This window comes from Camelus ferus, chromosome 5 (assembly GCF_009834535.1).
Source record: "Camelus ferus isolate YT-003-E chromosome 5, BCGSAC_Cfer_1.0, whole genome shotgun sequence".
NCBI lineage: Eukaryota > Metazoa > Chordata > Mammalia > Artiodactyla > Camelidae > Camelus > Camelus ferus.
In genome coordinates this window covers 37,281,672-37,299,927 of record NC_045700.1, presented here as the reverse complement: position 1 = coordinate 37,299,927, position 18,256 = coordinate 37,281,672, and the positions used below count along the sequence as shown (strand labels likewise).

At 33.5% G+C, this 18,256-nt stretch overlaps 1 protein-coding gene across 8 annotated transcripts in view; it reads right to left on the bottom strand.

The window, feature by feature from the left end:
- TANK (TRAF family member associated NFKB activator) overlaps positions 1-18,256 on the bottom strand; it is a 79,829-nt gene that overhangs the window by 35,106 nt on the left and 26,467 nt on the right. For 7 of the 8 annotated variants that reach the window (XM_014552451.2, XM_032479567.1, XM_032479565.1 and 4 more), the window contains exon 2: positions 13,137-13,284. In XM_014552451.2, coding sequence (XP_014407937.1) covers positions 13,137-13,235 — 99 coding nt within the window. In that variant the 5' untranslated portion in view covers positions 13,236-13,284. Of the gene's footprint in view, positions 1-13,136; positions 13,285-13,494; positions 13,552-18,256 lie in introns of those variants that run through there. The other variant, XM_032479564.1, reaches the window with a different exon arrangement.

The window sequence follows — 18,256 nt, the reverse complement described above, 5'->3', positions numbered from 1 at the left end:
TCTCTTACCATGTAATGCATATGTCCATTAACTAAGGCTCTGATTACCATCAAATATAGCCAATTTTGTCACCAGACTTACCACACAACCACGCCGGGCTCTAAGCCAGTTTTCTCAGTCTTTCTTCTAGCTCATTGTAATCTAGGACTCAGAAGTTTCTTTTTGAGAAATCAGTGTGGTATCTCCATTGAATCAAAAACATTCTGTCAAGCAAAAAAAAGAACAAAACAAAACAAAAACTCTGGTTGTTCTAAGTTTACAAAGAGACAAAATAGGCTCAAAGATGATTAAGAAACAAAATGGTTGTTAAAAATCCCAAAAGTAGCACATTTGTTAAAGACAACAAAAAACAACAAAATGTCCACCATCATCACCATAACAAAAACCCATATATGTACAAAGTAAAAAGTGACACTCTCTTCCCTTACTTGAACATATATTCTAGCATACCTATCTAAATATTTTGACAGAACATATTTCTGGAAATAAAGACTTGGAACAAAGGATACAAACATTTTAAATTCTGATAGGTGGAAAATGAGTTTATGGCAAAGTACTGACAATGTATAATAGAAGAAATAAGGCTTTGATCGGAAACAACCAGAAGCACCTTTATTCTAATACTAGAAGCTTCAGTAGAGAAAAACCAGAGTGAACTACTTTATTCCCCTACCACCCCGACTCACACTTCACACTGAGATAAAAGTTTTGAGGAACAAAGAAAGGAAAAAAGGAAGGGTAGCAAACAATAGTGTGAAGCTAAAGGCATTTCCAAATAAAGTAGTACCTAAAATAAATTTTATGCCTTCATGCAATCCTCTAAAACATGTTTTACAAGCTTTTAGAGGTAACCATAAGCCTTGAGAGTTTACATTTCAGATGGGTCAAGACTAGGTCAAGAATAAAGCAATCTGACAACACAGTCCTATGGCTTTACATTTATTGCCGGAAAAATGTTTAGATCTGTAATTTATGATAAAAAGGCAGCACAAATAGTCTTATTTGAGGTCTTCACCTTAGACTCATTGGTCAGTCAATAAGCCTCTTTGCTTAGCAAGTGAGATGATTTTAAACATTCTATGTCCTTCACCTTTCTTATCAGTATTAAAGAAAAGCAATTTACAGCACAACATCTGAACTATTTTAGAATTATTTCTTCCTTTCTATACAAGTTATTGTTGATTTTTTTCTTTTAATCAAGAACTGGGCAAGAAGAGACAAATACATTTTATTCCATATTTCTCTTCTCAACAAGGAGATATTTTCTGATTACATAATACAAAGGATCTTGGGACAAGCAGATCAGTTGTAGGAAGTTTTCTGTAACTTAATCATTTATGACTATGATAATCTGACTTTAAATTGGCAATTAGTTTTAAAATTTTCAGATGTTTGATAATTTTATTACTGATTCTTCTCTTGGAAAGATGTTCAAAGAAGCAATAGAGGGTACTTAATTAAATCTTTATTAAATATATTTGGTATCTCCCACAGAACAATGGCAGAAATGAATGACAAGCAACTTCGTATAACTGATAAAACTGATTAAACATTTAATTCCACATTATGGAGTCTTGTGATATTTGAAACTCTCCAGGCAACTTTTACTAGTCAGTCACAAGATATGGCAAAGACCGCTAATTATTACCACATACATTCTCATTCTTTCTTTTAGTAATACAGATTTTTAACTGGGGACACATCATCCAGCTAGAGAATGTATTTATTGGCCTTCCTCACTATGAGATGTGACCATGTAACTAAGTTCCGCCTAATGGGGCATGAACAGAAGTGACCTGCACAAATCCTGGACCACATCATTAAAGGGAAGTTGTCTGCTCTGCCCCACTTCTTTCTCTCTTCTCACTAGCAGGGAGATGATAACAAGTAGAGCAGCCACTATGATTCCAGAGAGGCAAACCACATTTTAAGGATGATACAAGCTGCCTTACCAGCCCTGGTACTCACTTCTGGACTGCTGTTACATGAGAAATAAACTTCTATCTTATTTAAGTATGATATTTCTTGGTCTCTTTGTAACAACAGCTTATCCTACCTATACCAAATTCTGGGGCCAAGCCAACTCTACCATTGCCCTATATAATAATCTCTTCCCTTATACTATATGCACATTAAAAGTTGTCTATGCCAGGGGCTACTATGATTGAAAATTTTCTCTACTTTGGAACAGTCAGAAGACCTTTTAGTCTGAGTATACATGAATGCTTATACAAAGCAAGAAACAAAATAACCAATATTAGACCATGAATACTTTAAGTGCGCATTCTATGTTTTATCTATCTTTGAATCCCTAGCATTTAATACACAGATTACCTGACATTTTACTATGGTCTAGAAAAGATTCTACTGCAAGGAAAAGCTAAAAATAGTCATGTTTTCCTAAAGACTAAAGGTTCTAAGACAATTTAATGTCATGGTGGTGGCAGGTATAATAATGGAAAATTTGGTAGAGAGAAACACTATTAGGGACCAGGGAAAGTAAATATACTTGATGATCAAGTATGAGGGATCATCCTTTGAAATTTAAATGAGGTAATTTAGGATACATAAAAGGCAGTATTATTTCACACAGCAGCTTATAAACTCATTACTCCTTTGATACGGTGCAGGTAAGAAAAAACAGTGGATATATAAGTTCAGGTCTGACATTCAGTTTAATGTGCTGTCCAAGTGGCACTGAGATATATGGGTCTAGAGCTCAGAGAGTTAAGTCTGGAGTGGGAGATAAATTTAGGAGTCACTGTCATAGGTATCTGAAGCCACAGGAGAAGATGAAACAGCTCATGCAAGAATATAAAGTAAGAGCAATGAAGGCTTTGAAAACCTCTAATAAGCAGTAGCCTGGTAGTAGAGAATAAATCTACAAAAAAGATTGAGGAGGGAGGAGGTTATAAATAAAAACCTAATTACCTCCCCATCAAAAAAATTGTAAAAAAAATGCACTTATATGAATACATTCATTAAACAATTCGGCTTAAAAAAAAAAAAAGATTTGAGGAACTGCAGCCCAAGAGGGAATGAGAAAAATCAAACATGGTGTCTGGAATGTTAAAGAAAAATAATGTTTTAAGGAAGACGTAGTGGTATGATCAGTTATTAAATGGAATGAGGTAGTTCTATATGTGTGAACTTGAAAGACTATCTATCAATGATTTTAGGCAAAGAAGTTATAGACATGAAATTTATGATCAAGCAATTTTTTTCAAATCATAGTTCTACTCGCTTAACTACTTGTTAGTGGTGTGGTTGTGGGCAAGTCATTTCATCTCTCTGCACTTAATTTCCTCAACTGAAAAATTAAATAAGACTTCTTCATAAGATCTGTATAATGATTAAATCAGATGACTGTAAAGCACTTTGACTAACATAAGCCTCAATAAATCTTAGTGATGATGGTAGTGAAGATAAAGACATTTTAAAAACATTTAAAACCTTGTTCAAATTAGCACAATTCCATTTTTGAAAAAATATAATTCACACATTCTGGAAGTATATATATATATATGTTAGTATATATATCAAATTACTAACAATGGTTACCTCTGGGGAATGAGGGACAGGACCATTACTTAAAATTCTGTATGTCTTGAATTACTTCCATTTTTTTCATTAAGTATGTGCTGCTTTTGTAATTTTGGTCAATAATATTTTAAAAAATCACTTACCAGCCTTATTTGTCTTTGTCTCCTTTATTGATTTAGAATACTCAGATGCCTTTGCTTGACAAAATGTTCTTAAATGGATGTAGCACACTGATTTCTCAAAGAGGAGCTTCTGAGCCTTAAACTGCAGTGAACTAGAAGAAACACTGTGAGAAGAACTGGCTTGGAGTATGGACAGCTAAGTGGTAAAAGGCTGGTGAGTCTATACAAACTGATGAATGACAGATGAATGGTAATAAAACATAGCTAGGAGAATCTAGGCTATATTAACTTTTGGTTTTTGGTAATATTTTAAAAAAGTTTTTGTGAAATATATACAAGATAAAATTTACCATTTTAACCATTTTTAAATGTACAGTTCTGTGGCATTAAGTGCACTCATGTTGCTGTACAACCATTACTACCATCAATCTCCAGAACTTTTTCATCTTCCCCAACTGAAACTCTGTACTTATTAAACACTAACTCCCCACTCCCTTCCCTCAGCCTCTAGGAACCACTCTACTACTTTCCATCTCTATGAACCAACTGTTCTACCCATTGTATGTATACACAGCATTTTGTTTATCCATTCATCCACTGAGGGGCACTTGGTTTGCTTCTACCTTTTGGCTACTGTAAATAATATTGCTACAAACGTGGGTGTACAGGATATCTCTTTGAATCCCTGCTTTCAATTCATTTGGGTATATACCCAGAAGTGGAATTGCTGGGTTACATGGAAATTCTATGTTTTGTTTTGAGGAAACATCATTTATTTTCCACAGTGGCTATACCGTTTTACATTCCCATAAGCAATGTACAAGAGTTCTAATTTCTCCATATCCTCACCAATACTTACCTAAAAAAAATTCTTTTTTATAATAGCCATCCCAATGGGTACAAAGCAGTATCTCATTGTGGTTTTGGCTTGCATTTCCCTAATGATGTCAAGCATCTTTTCATTTACATATTCATCATTTGTATAACTCCTTTGGGGAGTGTCTATTTCAAGTCTTTTGACTACTTTTTCATCAGGTTGTTCTTTTGTTGTTAAGCATAGGAGTTCTTTATATATTCTAGATATCAATCCTTTATCAGATTTATGATTTGCAAGGATCTCCCTCATTCCTTGGGTTGCCTTTTCACTCTGTTGATAGTGTCCTTTGATGCACAAAAGTTTAATTTTGATGAAGTCCAACTTATCTAATTTTTCTTTTGTTGTCTATGTTTTTGGTGTTGTATATATCAAGTCCTATGATTTCTTCTAAGAATTTTATAGTATTAGCTCTTGCATTTAGGTCTTTGATCTGGTTTAAGTTAATCTGTATATGGTGAAAGATTAAGGGTCCAACCCATGAACACAGATTTCCCCCATATGTTGGTTTCCTCTTTTAATTTCTTTCAGAAACACTTTGTAGTTTTCAGTGTGTAAGTCTGTCACCTACTTAAGTTTATTCTTAAGTATATTATTCATTTTGATACTACTGTAAATTGAATTTTCTTAATTTCCTTTTCAGTTTGTTTAATGCTAATGTATACAATAATGTATATAATGTAAAGTTGCTTTAGTATCTTAGAACTTTGCTTAATTTGTTTATTACTTCTAACATTCTATTTGATGGAATCTTTAGGGTTTTCTATACAGAAGATCAAGTAATCTGCAAACAGAGAGTTTTTCTTCTCCCTTTCCAATTTAAATAATGTTTTTCTTGCCTAAATGCTTTGGGTAGGACTCACTGAAGTCCTATTATGTTGAACAGAAGTAGTGAAAGTGGACATCCTTGTCTTGTTCCTGATCTCAAGAGAAAAAGCTTTCAGTCTTTCATCATGAAGTATTATGTTAGCTATGGGCTTCTCATATATGGCCTTTATTATATTGAAAGTTTCTTTTTATTTCTAGTTTGTTGAGCATTTTTATCATAAAAAGGTATTGAATTTTATCAATCTTCTACATCAATTGAGATGATCATGTGGTCTTTATCCTCCACTATTCTGTTTAAGTGGTATATTACACTGACTGATTTGACCATCCTTGCATTGCAGGAATAAATCCCACTTGGTCAAGGTGTATAAGCCTTTTAACACGCTGCTGAATTTGGACTTGCTAGTATTTTGTTGAGGATTTTCTGCATATATTCTTAGGGGATATCAGTCTATAGTTTTCTCATGGCACCTTTGTCTGGCTTTGGAATTAGGGTAATAATGGCCTCACTGAATGAGTTAGGAAGTGTCCCATTCTAGGTCTATTCAGATTTTCTATTTCTTCATGTTTCAGTCTTGGTAGGTTGTGTGTTTCTAGGAATTTTCGATTTTACTAGGTTACCCAATTTGTTGATATATAATTGTTAATAGTGCTTTTATAATTTTTTATTTCTATAAAATTGGTAGTATTGTCCCCTTTCATCTCTGATTTTAGTTATCTGAGTATTCTTTTTCTTAATCAATCTGGCTAAATATTTGTCAATTTTGTTGATCTTTCAGAAGAACCAATTCTTGTTTCATTGGCTTTATTAGTTTCCTATTCTCTATTTTGTTTATCATTGCTCTAATCTTTACTATCTCCTTTCTGCTAGCTTTGGGTTTACTTTGTTCTTTTTTGTTTCTTAAGGTGTAAAGTTAGGTTACTGATTTTAGATATTTCTTCTCCCTTTCAGCACTGCTTTCATTGCATCCCATAAGTTTTGATATGTTGTGCTTTCATTTTCATTTGTCTCCAAGACATTTTCTAATTTCCCTACTGAGTTTTTCTTTGATCTACTGGTTATGTAAGAGTGTATTATCTAATTTCTGCATATTTGTGAATTTCCCAGTTTTCTTTCTGCTACTGATTTCTAGTTTCATTCCACTTTGTATGATTTTAATCTTTTTAAATTTATTAAGTCATTTTTAATGGTCTAAAATATGGTCTATCCTAGAGAATGCTCCATGTTAATTTGAAAAACATGTGAATTCTGCTATTGCTGGGTGGAATAGTCTATATATGTTTATTAGTTCCAATTGGTCCATAATGTTGTTCAAGTCTTCTATTTCCTTATTGATCTTCTGTCTGGTTGTTCTGTCTATTACTGGAAGTGTTGAAAGTAAGAAACTGAAGTCTACTACTATTGTAGAACTATCTATTTCTTCCTTTAATACTATAAATGTTTGCATCATATATTTTGGAGTTTTGATGTTCAGTGCATATATGTTTATAACTGCTATATCTTCTTGATGACTTGATCCTTTTATCATCTATAATGTCCTTCCTTATTTTTGTGACAGTTTTTGACATAGTATCAGTTTCATCTGATATTTGTATAGTCATACTTGTTCTATTTTGGTTACTTTTTGCATGACATCTTTTCCCATCCTTTCATTTTCAATGTATGCATGTTCTTAAATCTAAAGTGAGTCTTAATGACAGCATATAGTGGGATCCTGTTGTTTTTATCCATTCTGCTAACCCATGTCTTTTGATTAGGGTGTGACCCATCTACACTTAAAATAATTACTGGTAGAAAAGTAATAACGTTTATCATTTTATTCCTTATTGTATGTATGCCTTATAGCTTTTTGTTTCTCATTTCTTCCACTACTGTCTTTCTCTATATATAGTTGATTTTTTTGTAGAGATACATTTTGATTTCCTTGTGCATAATCTGTATTTTCTTTGTGGTTATCATTGAGATTACATATAACATCCTAAATTTATGACAATCTATCTTAAATCGACACCAACTTCAGTTGTATACAAAAATCTTATGCCTTTATAGCTCCACCCCCACTTTGTTATTGATGTCACAAATTACATCTTTATATATTGTGTACCCATTAATAAAGACATACAATTATTTTTATACATTTTCATTTAAGTCCTATAGAAAATAAAAAGCAGAGTTACAAACCAAAATTACAATAATACTGGTTTTTATATTTGTGTATATATTTGCCTTTCCCAGAGAATTTTATATTTTCACTTGGCTTCAAGTTACTCTCTAGTATCCTTTCATTTCAACTTAAAGGACATTCCTCAGCATTTCTTGTAGCTCAGGTCTAGTGATAATGAACTCCTTCTACTTGTTTATCTGTTAATATTTTAATTTCTCCTCATTTTTGAAGAACAGTTTTGCCAGATATGAAATTCTTGGTTAACAGGTATTTTTCTTCAGTACTTTAAATATCATCCCATTGCTTTCTGGCCTGCCAGGGTTCTGCTGAGAAATCCACTGACTGTCTTATTGGGGCTCCCTTGTACATAATGAGTCACTATTCTCTTGCTTTTTTCTAGGTTCTATCTTTGTCTTTTAATGGTTTGATTATGATATATCTTAATGTAAGACTTTCTGGATTTATCCTACATGAAGTTTGTTGAGTTTCTTGGATTTGTATATCCATGTCCTTCCTCAAATTTGAGAATTTTTTATTATTATTCAAATAATCAATTTTTTCAAAATAATCTCTCTCTTCTCCTCCCACAATGAATATATTCCTCCACTTGATAGTGTCCTCTCAGTCCCTTAGGCTCTGCTAACTTTTTTCTTTCTCTTTTCTTTTTGTTCCTCAGACTCCATTCTTTCAAATGACCTGTCTTTAAGTTTGCTGACTCTTCCTTCTGCCAGTTCAAGTGTATCCTTGAACCCCTCTAGTGAAATGTTCAATTCACTTATTACATATTTCAGCTAGATTTTCTGTTCATTCTTTTTTAATATTTTTAATCCTGTTGATTTTCTCATTTTCTTCATATTATGCTTTCCTGATTTCTTTTAGTTCTTTGATTCTGTTTTTCTTTAGCTCTTTAAGCATACTCATTATGAAGACAGAAAATCCTAAACATCAATATTTACTCATTGACAATAACCCATCCTTTGAACACTCACATTCTTCTACTCTTTCTGTATCTGTTCTCTTACTTCATGAATACTTCAGCCATAAACCCCCTTTTTGTTCTTAGTCTATTGGACTCCTTCTAGAGTAGCTTCTTTCTGATTTTAGCTTATATTGCAAAGCATATAATTTCAATTGCTTTTGTATGCACTTTCTGGTCACCTAATCAGAAATTCTTCTACTCTAAACTCTACAATCTCTTAATCCTGGATTTGGCCACCTAGCTGTTCCACTTGTATATTAAGAACATTGCTGAAAAAATAACCAACAAACATGGACTGACAAAAATTCATCGTAAAGGCTGGATGTAACATTTTTCTTCTTTCATTTCCTTTCTTTTTTCTTTTTAAATTGAAGTACAATTAGTTTACAATGTTCTGTCAATTTCTGGTGTGCAGCATAATATTTCAATCATACATAAACACATACATTCATTTTCATATTCTTTTTCATTATAGGTTACTACAAGATATTGAATATAGTTACCTGTGCTATACAGTAGAAACTTGTTGTCTTCTTTCATTTTTTAACTGAAGTTATTTACTACCACTTACAGAATATCCTAAAATTATTTCACTCAGTAGATGACCTCATCTTGTATTTCACAGGAAAAAAGACTCTTATATGATAAACCTTCTATTTTTTTGTTGATTTTTTTTTAATTGAATAAATTTGACATGTCACATTGTGCAAGTTTAAGGTGTACAGTGTGTTACTGATACATTTATATATTCTAATATGATTGCTGTTGTATATTTATCACATTAAATTATTATAGTACATATTATTGTCTATATTCATTATACTGTAATTAGATCTCTATGGTTTATTTACCACTTGTTACAAATTTCAACACCGTCAATTTTATCTGCTCCCTCCAATTCCTGGGTAACCACCATTTTACTCTCTGGTTTTGCATTTTTTTAAAATAGGTTTGACTTTTTTGGATTCCAGCTGCAAGTCATACATGATAATCCTGTTAACATCTTGCCACCTCCACCTCCTATCTGCAGATTTATTTTCATCTGCAGCTACTCTTCCTCTCTTGTTCCCTCCAGTTCTCAGAGAAACCTGTATTTCTCCTCTTGTTCATAATCAATTCCTTAACATACTTCTGAAATTCCAGCGACCAACTGGTTGGGGCCTTATTTCCTTCCTCTTGCCCTCCTGTCCTTCAAATAGTACTTCCCCCTAAATACTCTAACTTGAAAATGTTACACACATTCAAGACTATAATGAAATCTGCTGTTCTATAATCTGTATCTCTAATCTCCAATTCAGAACTCTACCTAGGCTCCTAGCTCTGTATTTGCAATCATTCACTGGACATTTTCACCTGCATGTCCCATAGGTAACCAAATCTAATAACTAAAAACTAATTATACATCTTATTTCCCCATTTATTGAATCTGAACCTTCTCCATTCTTGGTTTCAGTCATCAGCACCACCAATAATCCATCTTCTCTTCCAGATACCTGAGTATTATCCTAGAATCTATGCCATAACCCTCAGAATTGACTTATATTCAGGTGCCACCTGCTTTCCATTCTATTGCCTAAATAAATCTTAAATCTCCCAATTCATCCCCAATGCTTAATTTAAGTCCTTATTTTGATTGCTTGAAATGACTTCCATTCATTTCTTCTTTTGAAAGTTGAAGTATAATATACCATACATATATATTTAATATATGTATATTAATAGATACTATATATAATTATATGTATGTGTGTGTATATATTGCACTATATATATATTTAGTGCAACTTGATGGTTGCCACTTATTTTTATACTCCTGGGTCTCAGAACATTGCCTAGCCTCAATATATGTTTGTTGAGTGAAATCCACATTATTCTCTATCCTATGTATCATCTATCCCACTGTCAGGAAGACTTTTCTAAAGCATATATTAAACCCTTCAGTAAATTCTGAATGAATAAGAATATAGTACAGACTACTTAGTCATAGTCATCATGTTAAGGCCCTAATCTACCTTCACAGCTTCTTTTCTTATATTGTCCTATTGTTCTCCCTGGAGCCACAGGATCACCTTACAGTACACAGAATATACCAAACCTTCCTTCACTTCTGAGTTTTTATTTTATATATAATGCTCCTCCTGCTTGCAGGACCCTTCTTGTCTAATTTACCCAACTCTTCCTTATCTTACCTCGTGTTGGGCTTGGTAATGGGCTTATGACCTGATCCTCCCAGAATGAGTTAAGTGCCTCTTCTCTGGGCTCATATTATCCTGCACAGAGCTCTACTGTAGCACTTTGTATGCTGTGGTAATAATTGCTGATTTTCTTTTTTACTTATTGAAAAGTTCCTTAAGGGCACAAACCATGTTTTATTTCAGTATTCTCAGAACCTCATTAATGGCCCAATATAGAGCAGACATTTTATGTTTCTAAAATCAGGATATTTAGAGTTTAACATATATGAACATACAGTATATATTTTTTCTTCTCCTATTCTTGAGAAATACAAAAAACATTTCTCTTTACCCTCTTTAGGATAATTGCTGCTGTGAGTGAAGTCTTCTTCCACGGCAGATAAGAGATTAAATTACAAAAATTTTCAGTTGCTTACCACTGACCAGTGTAGGAAGAGGAGGAGATAGAGAAATTCCTTCTTCTGCCTTTACCCAAAATATCTCAATACTCCTTTTCCTTAATTCTGTGTTTCCTAACTTTCTGAGAACAAGTATAGCATTGTTGAAGTTTCTTAGTGAACCTAATAGTAAAGTAAGAATAATAAAAGTTGGAAGGTTTTATTTTGTTTTTTTAAAAAGTGATTATGCCTTATATCTAAACTGGATAGGAAAAGAAATCTAAATTCTAAATTTCATTTCAATAACTGAGAAAGTGCCCTGTCATTATCATTCTCTATTTTTCTTATGCACCCCTAATGAAGACCTCTAGTCCATAAATTTACCTATATAACTGGAAGAATTCTTTTGTAAACCAACAGGAGAATCACAAAGAATAATGATAATTTCTATGGAATGCAGGAAATTAAGTACTATAGCTAGTTTTACAGTAGGTATATTAAATAGAAAGGAGGAAGGGAATTGTGTAGTTCCTATATTTATGGAAGAAACTAAGAACTGTGTGGCTAGCGTATTTCTTAGACTTCAGAATTTCATAGGCTAGTAAAATTTTTTTCAGTTGAGGGAACCAACGAAAGATCCTCCACTTTAAACTGACTATACAGGAATAATATAACATAGCAGGCCTTAGGCTATTTATCTTCAGAAAGGCCTATTTGCGAGGCTAGCCCTTGATTGGCATCTAGAAACTTGACATTTGAAAACACTTCCTAAGTGATAAGGTTCTAAGTGCTATGCCAGCCTCCTAATTAGACTGTACAATGAAATTTAAGGTGAATAAGTACTTTCCCTTCAAGAATCTAAAACTTTGGTTGACAGAGGGTGCCTGTGTAACCATTCCTTAGTAAAGCCCCAAACTCTTGAGTCTCAAATGGAATTCCCTGTACAGAAGCACTGCACATGTGTTGAGTGAATTTTTTAAGCTGGAGAGAGGATGCGTTCTGTGTGACCCTTCAAATGAATGAAAGAGCATAAGAAGCCTGTATATGAACTCCTCTAGATTCCACCTGATGTCTTTTCCCATTAATGCCTGGCTGCTTATCTTTACCATGTCACTGTAATAATAAATGTTAGCTCTGAATATGACTGGGTACTCACTCCTGTGAATCCTTGTAGAGAATAACAGAATGTGTGGGTAGTACTGTGAACCTCTAAAGCACTAAGTAATGAAAAACAAACAAAAAACTATGATCATTGTTTGACAAATGTGTATGCTAATAAAATTTTGCCCTTTATTCTGATAGTATGGAAACATGGAGATAGTATGGAAACATGGAAACAGCATCAGAATAAAGGACAAAATTTTAAACTGAATAAATTTAGTATTTATAGAAAGTTCATTACATTGTTCTCATTTTTCTCATCTTGCTGTAGATTGGTGAAAACCTTATCATTGACCAACAACAGACATGTACCTGGGAACTACAGACCAAGTAATTTTTGTCTGGATATATCTTTCCTCCAATTTACTTTCTTTTGAAACTGAAAGTACTAAACAGAAATTTTGTGTGTCCAAGAGTAGTTTTAGAAAGCTGAAACTTCTGATAAGTCATTAAAGATTTCACTGAAACAGTTTACTTTAAACTGTTACAGTTAAAGAGTGGAAGACCACTATAAGTTAATAACAAATTTAGTTCCAGGATATTTTAAGATTTGTACAGCATTCCTGCCAGCCAAGTAACAATGTAAAAAAACAAAAAATAAAACTAGCTGATATTTCTGATTTTCAGTTTGTCATTTTATTTAAAAAACATTTATGCAAGATAACTTTCTTCACATTTCCTCAGCATAATCATCTTAAATGAATTCTTCCCACAGTTCACAATGTTTTTAAAAAAAATAGCAAATAAAAATCTCAACTTTCATTCATTAATATATCCCTGTGTTTTAGTTCTTCAAGGTACTTACTAACAATATAATATTCTTCCATTGCATAAGACTTTCAAATTCCATTTACTAAGATAAATAACAACTTTCAAAACCAAAACTATATACCTTCTGCTGTAGTTCTTTTATTGCAGAATCTCTATCCATGCATGCCTGTCGATAGGCTTCGTAAGCTTTATTGAGTTGCTCACCAATGTTTTTATCCATTCCTCTCTGTCCTGTAGCATCACTATAAAGGATGGAGTAAATGACAGGTCTGGAAAATAAATGAACAATTCAGATAGCTATTAAGTTATATAAATCTCATTTTTAAAATGTACCTCAAGGACAGTTCTATATGGTTTATCATGAACATTATAGCACCAAGTACTTAAAGATTTATAAATGCAAAAAAGTCTCATCTAAAATCCTGATTATAAATGTTGTGAAACCTTAACTTCTACAATTAAAAAAAAATACTCCTTACTATTGTTTAAGGAGCAATTGGGGTTCCAGTTCATAAAGATGCTACTTTGGAAATAGTACTCTATAAATGCAACCTAAAAATGGAAAAATATAAAAGGTCATTTGTTATTAATCTTGAAATGCACAACAGGATTAGCAATGTGAGAAGGGATTTCTTTTTACTAAATGGACAGTTACTCCCACTTACAAGGTGAATGCTTGCTACACTGAAATTAAAGCAAAATTAAGTAGATAATAAATGTTTGTGGATGGAGCTCACACTGTTGTTATCACAGAGCAATTAAAATGTGTGAAAATGCTCTTATTTTAGCACAAAATCTAGGGAAAGCTGCTGTTGGATTGTACTACATTAAAAAAGAAAAATCACATCCCATTAGTCTACCCCAATCCTCTGTTAGTTTTCCAACTCCTATGCTATTTCTGAACTACAGGTGATCTACTCAGTGGACGTAATTTAGTTTCATCATCTCAATTTGCGTAACATCTCTAATGACATCCCTCGGCTCTGAGCAGAAGGCCATCTAATGACTATGATTCTTCCTGTCAAGCTGTAAAAACCAAACCAGAGCCTTTTTCTTAATCCTCTGAAAGCCACAGAATAGACAAAGTTCTCTTTCAGTCATAGGGGTTTTGGGAGGGTACCAAATTATTTCACTTCTTTAGCACTAGAAATCCTTCATAATCTGTCTCTAATCTTTCATAACATCTTTATCTTTGGGTACACATGCTTTAAAATTTTTTAGTATTTTACATTAAGATTTAATTCATATAACATAAAATTCACCACTTTAAAGTATACACTTCTGTTGTTTTTAGTATAGTCGCTATGTTGTGCAACCATCACCATTATCTAATTCCAAAACATTATCATCACAGAAAGACACTCTGCACCCATTAGCAATTAGTCCCAATTCCTCTCTTCCCTCTATCCCCAGACAATCACTAATCTGCTTTCTAACTCTATGGATTTGCCTACTTTGGATATTTGGAGTCATTATAATACATGGCTTTCATGTCTGGCTTTTTTCACGTAGCATAAAATTTCCAAATTTTATCCATTTAGCAACATGTAATACTACTTCATTGCTTTTTATGTGTGAACAATATTCCATTTTATGGCTATACCACATTTTGTTTGTCCACTCCCTAGTCAATGGACATGTGGGTTGTTTCGACTTTTTGGTTATTTTGAATAAAGCTATTATTTGTGCATAGATATTTGTGTGAACATATGCTTTCAATAATCTTAGATATATATCTAGGAGCAGAATTGCTGGGACAGATGATAATTATGTTTAACTTCTTGAGGAACTGCCACAGAAGTACCAGAAGTTTCCACAGAAGCTGTATCATTTTACATTTCAACCAGCAATGTCCATGTCTTTACCAACAATTATTGTCCATTTTAAAATTATATGCTAGGATCCTTGTGGGTGTGAAGTAATACCTCATCATACTTTCGATGCTGAGCATCTTTACAATGCGTATTGGTCATCTGTTTATCTTCTTTAGAGCAATGTCTGACCAAATCCTTTAGCCATTTTTTAATTGGGTTATTTGTGTCTATTGTTGAGTTGTAAGGGCTCTTTATACAGTCTGGAAACTAGACCCTTACCAGATATATTCACAAAATTTATAAATATTTTCTCCCATTCTGTAAATTATCTTATCTTTTTTTTTGTAGATTATCTTTTCATTTCTTTGACAGTGTCCTTTGACACACAAAGTTTTTAATTTTGATAGTCTAATTTATTTGTTTTTTCTTTGTTGGTTATGCTTTTCATGTCATATCTAAGAAACCAATACCTAATCTAAGATCACACAAATTTTCATCTATATTTCCTTTTAGAAATTTTATAATTTTAGCTTTTACATTTAGATCTTTGATTGATACTGAGTTAACATGTATATGGTATGAGGTAGGGTTCCAGATTCATTCTGCATGTGACTATCCAGCTGTCCTGGCATCATTTGTTGAAAAGGCTATTCTTTTTCCACTGAATGCCCTTGGTACCCTTGTTGAAAACCAGTTGACCATAAATCACAATGCTTTTAAATACCTAGGTAATATTTCAATCCTATCGGCCAGTCTTCCATTTTAAGATACTAAATACACTCCTAAGTCATTTTTTTAGGCTGAACAGAAACAATTTCAAGGTTTTTATTATGGGGAGCACAGTGTCTTTACCTTCTGAAGCAATGAAAGAATGATAATTTTTTTAGGCATTCCATTTAGGAAGTTTGCTTTTACTGCTACCTCTGATAAGTGGAAAAGACAAAATACTGTTAGGATAATTAACACTGCTAAGATCTCTGATATGTCAAAGACACTATGGAAACACAGGTAATTAGCATTAATACAAAGCATCACTTTGAGTATTTATTTAGACACTGTATCATTCAAAGAAGGATTCAGGGTGGCTTAAAAAACACACGAGGTTAAAAATAAGTATATAAGCAGGGAAAGAAAAACCAGGGCAGGTAGCTACAGGGACTATGATATACTGTAATATGTTCATGCAGAAATTAGATAATCTAAGTAGCTATGTGGCTAGGTAGTCTATCACTGTTTTAACAAGCTGCAGATGTCATAACAAACTGTTAATGTAAACCACACCCATATTTTAAAATCTGGGACAAAGAAGAACCTTGAATTGGGAGCCCATCTAGTTTCTTATTTTGTTCTATTACTGACTGACCCTGTGACCTTAGTTCAGGGCCACTAACTCTTTTTGGACTCAAGTTTCTATCTCTTTGATACAAAAAAAGATATTTGGACTCAATTTGTAAGAAACTGTTTCGTTCCATAGGTTTTGAGTCTGTGAATCTAAAAATGCATGTCTGTTCCATCAAGAAGGTGCATTCTTGTTTTTAAAAATGTAAATACAGTACTAAAAATAACTGCATCATATGCAAGTAAATCATGTGGAGACCATGTCAGGTCCTTTAATTAGATCACACAAATGTCACTAGGAAGAGTTACTGAGTAAATTCCACATGGATGCATCCTATTTCCTGAAATAAAAATGTATGCTGGGAAGATATGATTCAGGACAATACAGCTAAATAAATAATACATTTAATTTCTATCTCACAACCAAGAAGAAAATTGGGTGTTAGATCAGTGACACTGACCAGAGAAAAAGGAAACAGTCTCTAAGACCCTGCTAATTAAATTGGGCAGATTTCAAATATTAACACCCTGAACTTTAAGACCACTTGTTCATTTATTTTTTTTTAAAGCATTTGTTAAGTGTAAAATTAATCTCACAATTTAAGAGGCAGTCACATTTCAATTACATTTTGGTATGCCTTCTGCAAAACTTGCCAGGCTCTAGGGAAATGGCTTTATTTATAACAAACATGCTCAAACTCTTATCTAAGGGCCACTCTTATCCCCTAAACCCAGGAGGTCTAAGCTAGAATAACCTTTGCCTTGGAAATACTCTTCTAGTTACAGTTTCACTCTTTCAAATGTATTTTAAGGAAAGCCTTCATGGTAATGTCTTTATTCTGGGTTTCATTTGCTGGTTTCCTCATACCACACAAGGAAAAGATTAAGTCACTGACGCCACAGAAGGTAGCTGGGTGAGAATACAAAGCATCCCAGTCCCGGGGCAATCCTCCAGCAGCCAGGATGGTCCTGACTCAGCCACCTCTGTTCCTCTGGCAGTAGTTCCTTTTTTCCTTTGAGTGGTTCCTGTGAGAGGGAAGATGGAAGGTAGCAAGTTCCTGTTCTGCCTCCCAGGTCCAGCATGTGCCTGCCCAGGAGGAAGCACCAAGAAAATCCCTGGGCATCAGGCTGCTTCCTCTTCCATTGATCCTTGGTTCAATAATGAAACTGTCCTAGGGTAGTAGAGTCAGCCTCCACAAGGGAGATCATTTTATTTTCCCTTGGTAAAATTTCCAGGCTTCAACAATGATCTGTCAACTGCTAGGGCCAAACTTTGACTTGAATAAAATACATACCATTACTATTCAATTAAATTAGAAAAAATGAAGTATTTGTTTGCCTAATACATGTAGAGTACTGTGTGGGAAGCAGCAAGGGGCCTGAGGGATAGTACCACCTTAGACTTGTGTTCTTTCCACAAAGGTTTTTTTTTTTTTTTTTTCCCCAATCAGGTCTTCATTTCCTATTATTCATGTTCCCATTTGACTGATAAGGCTCAGAGGAGTTGAATGACCTGCACACAGCTACAAAGCTATAAGCGAGTGACTGGGACTAAATCTCTGAAATTCTTAGTTCAAGGACTGTTTATTAAAGCCAGCTACAAAGTATTCTCCTATGGTGCATGTGGATATTTCATTCAATAAACATTTACTGAGTGTTAACTAAAAACAAAGCCTGGGATGGGCACCACTGATGCAGTGAGAACAAGACAGACATGAAACCTACTCTCAAGAAGGCATCATTCTCTATAACTTACTGTATTTGAGTACCTGGAGATATCCAAAGACTAGAGTTTGGAAAAGAAAGTGGTCACATCTATTTACGAGGTTTAGGAGAGGCTTTGAGAGGTAGGTGGCATTTGACTTGGGTTTTGAATTATGGGTAGGAATGACCTCACGCATTCCTTTTATTTAACTGTCAAATAGCAGTTACCCTTTCTAAAACAGGTTCCTGATAGCTATAAAGATGTTTTTAATGCTAAATAATATCCATTATTCACTAAAATAGGCCAGGATTATATACATTTCTTACACATTGTTCAGCTTGAATTTCCAGATCAGGACAACTCCGCAAACCTGAGACAATTCTT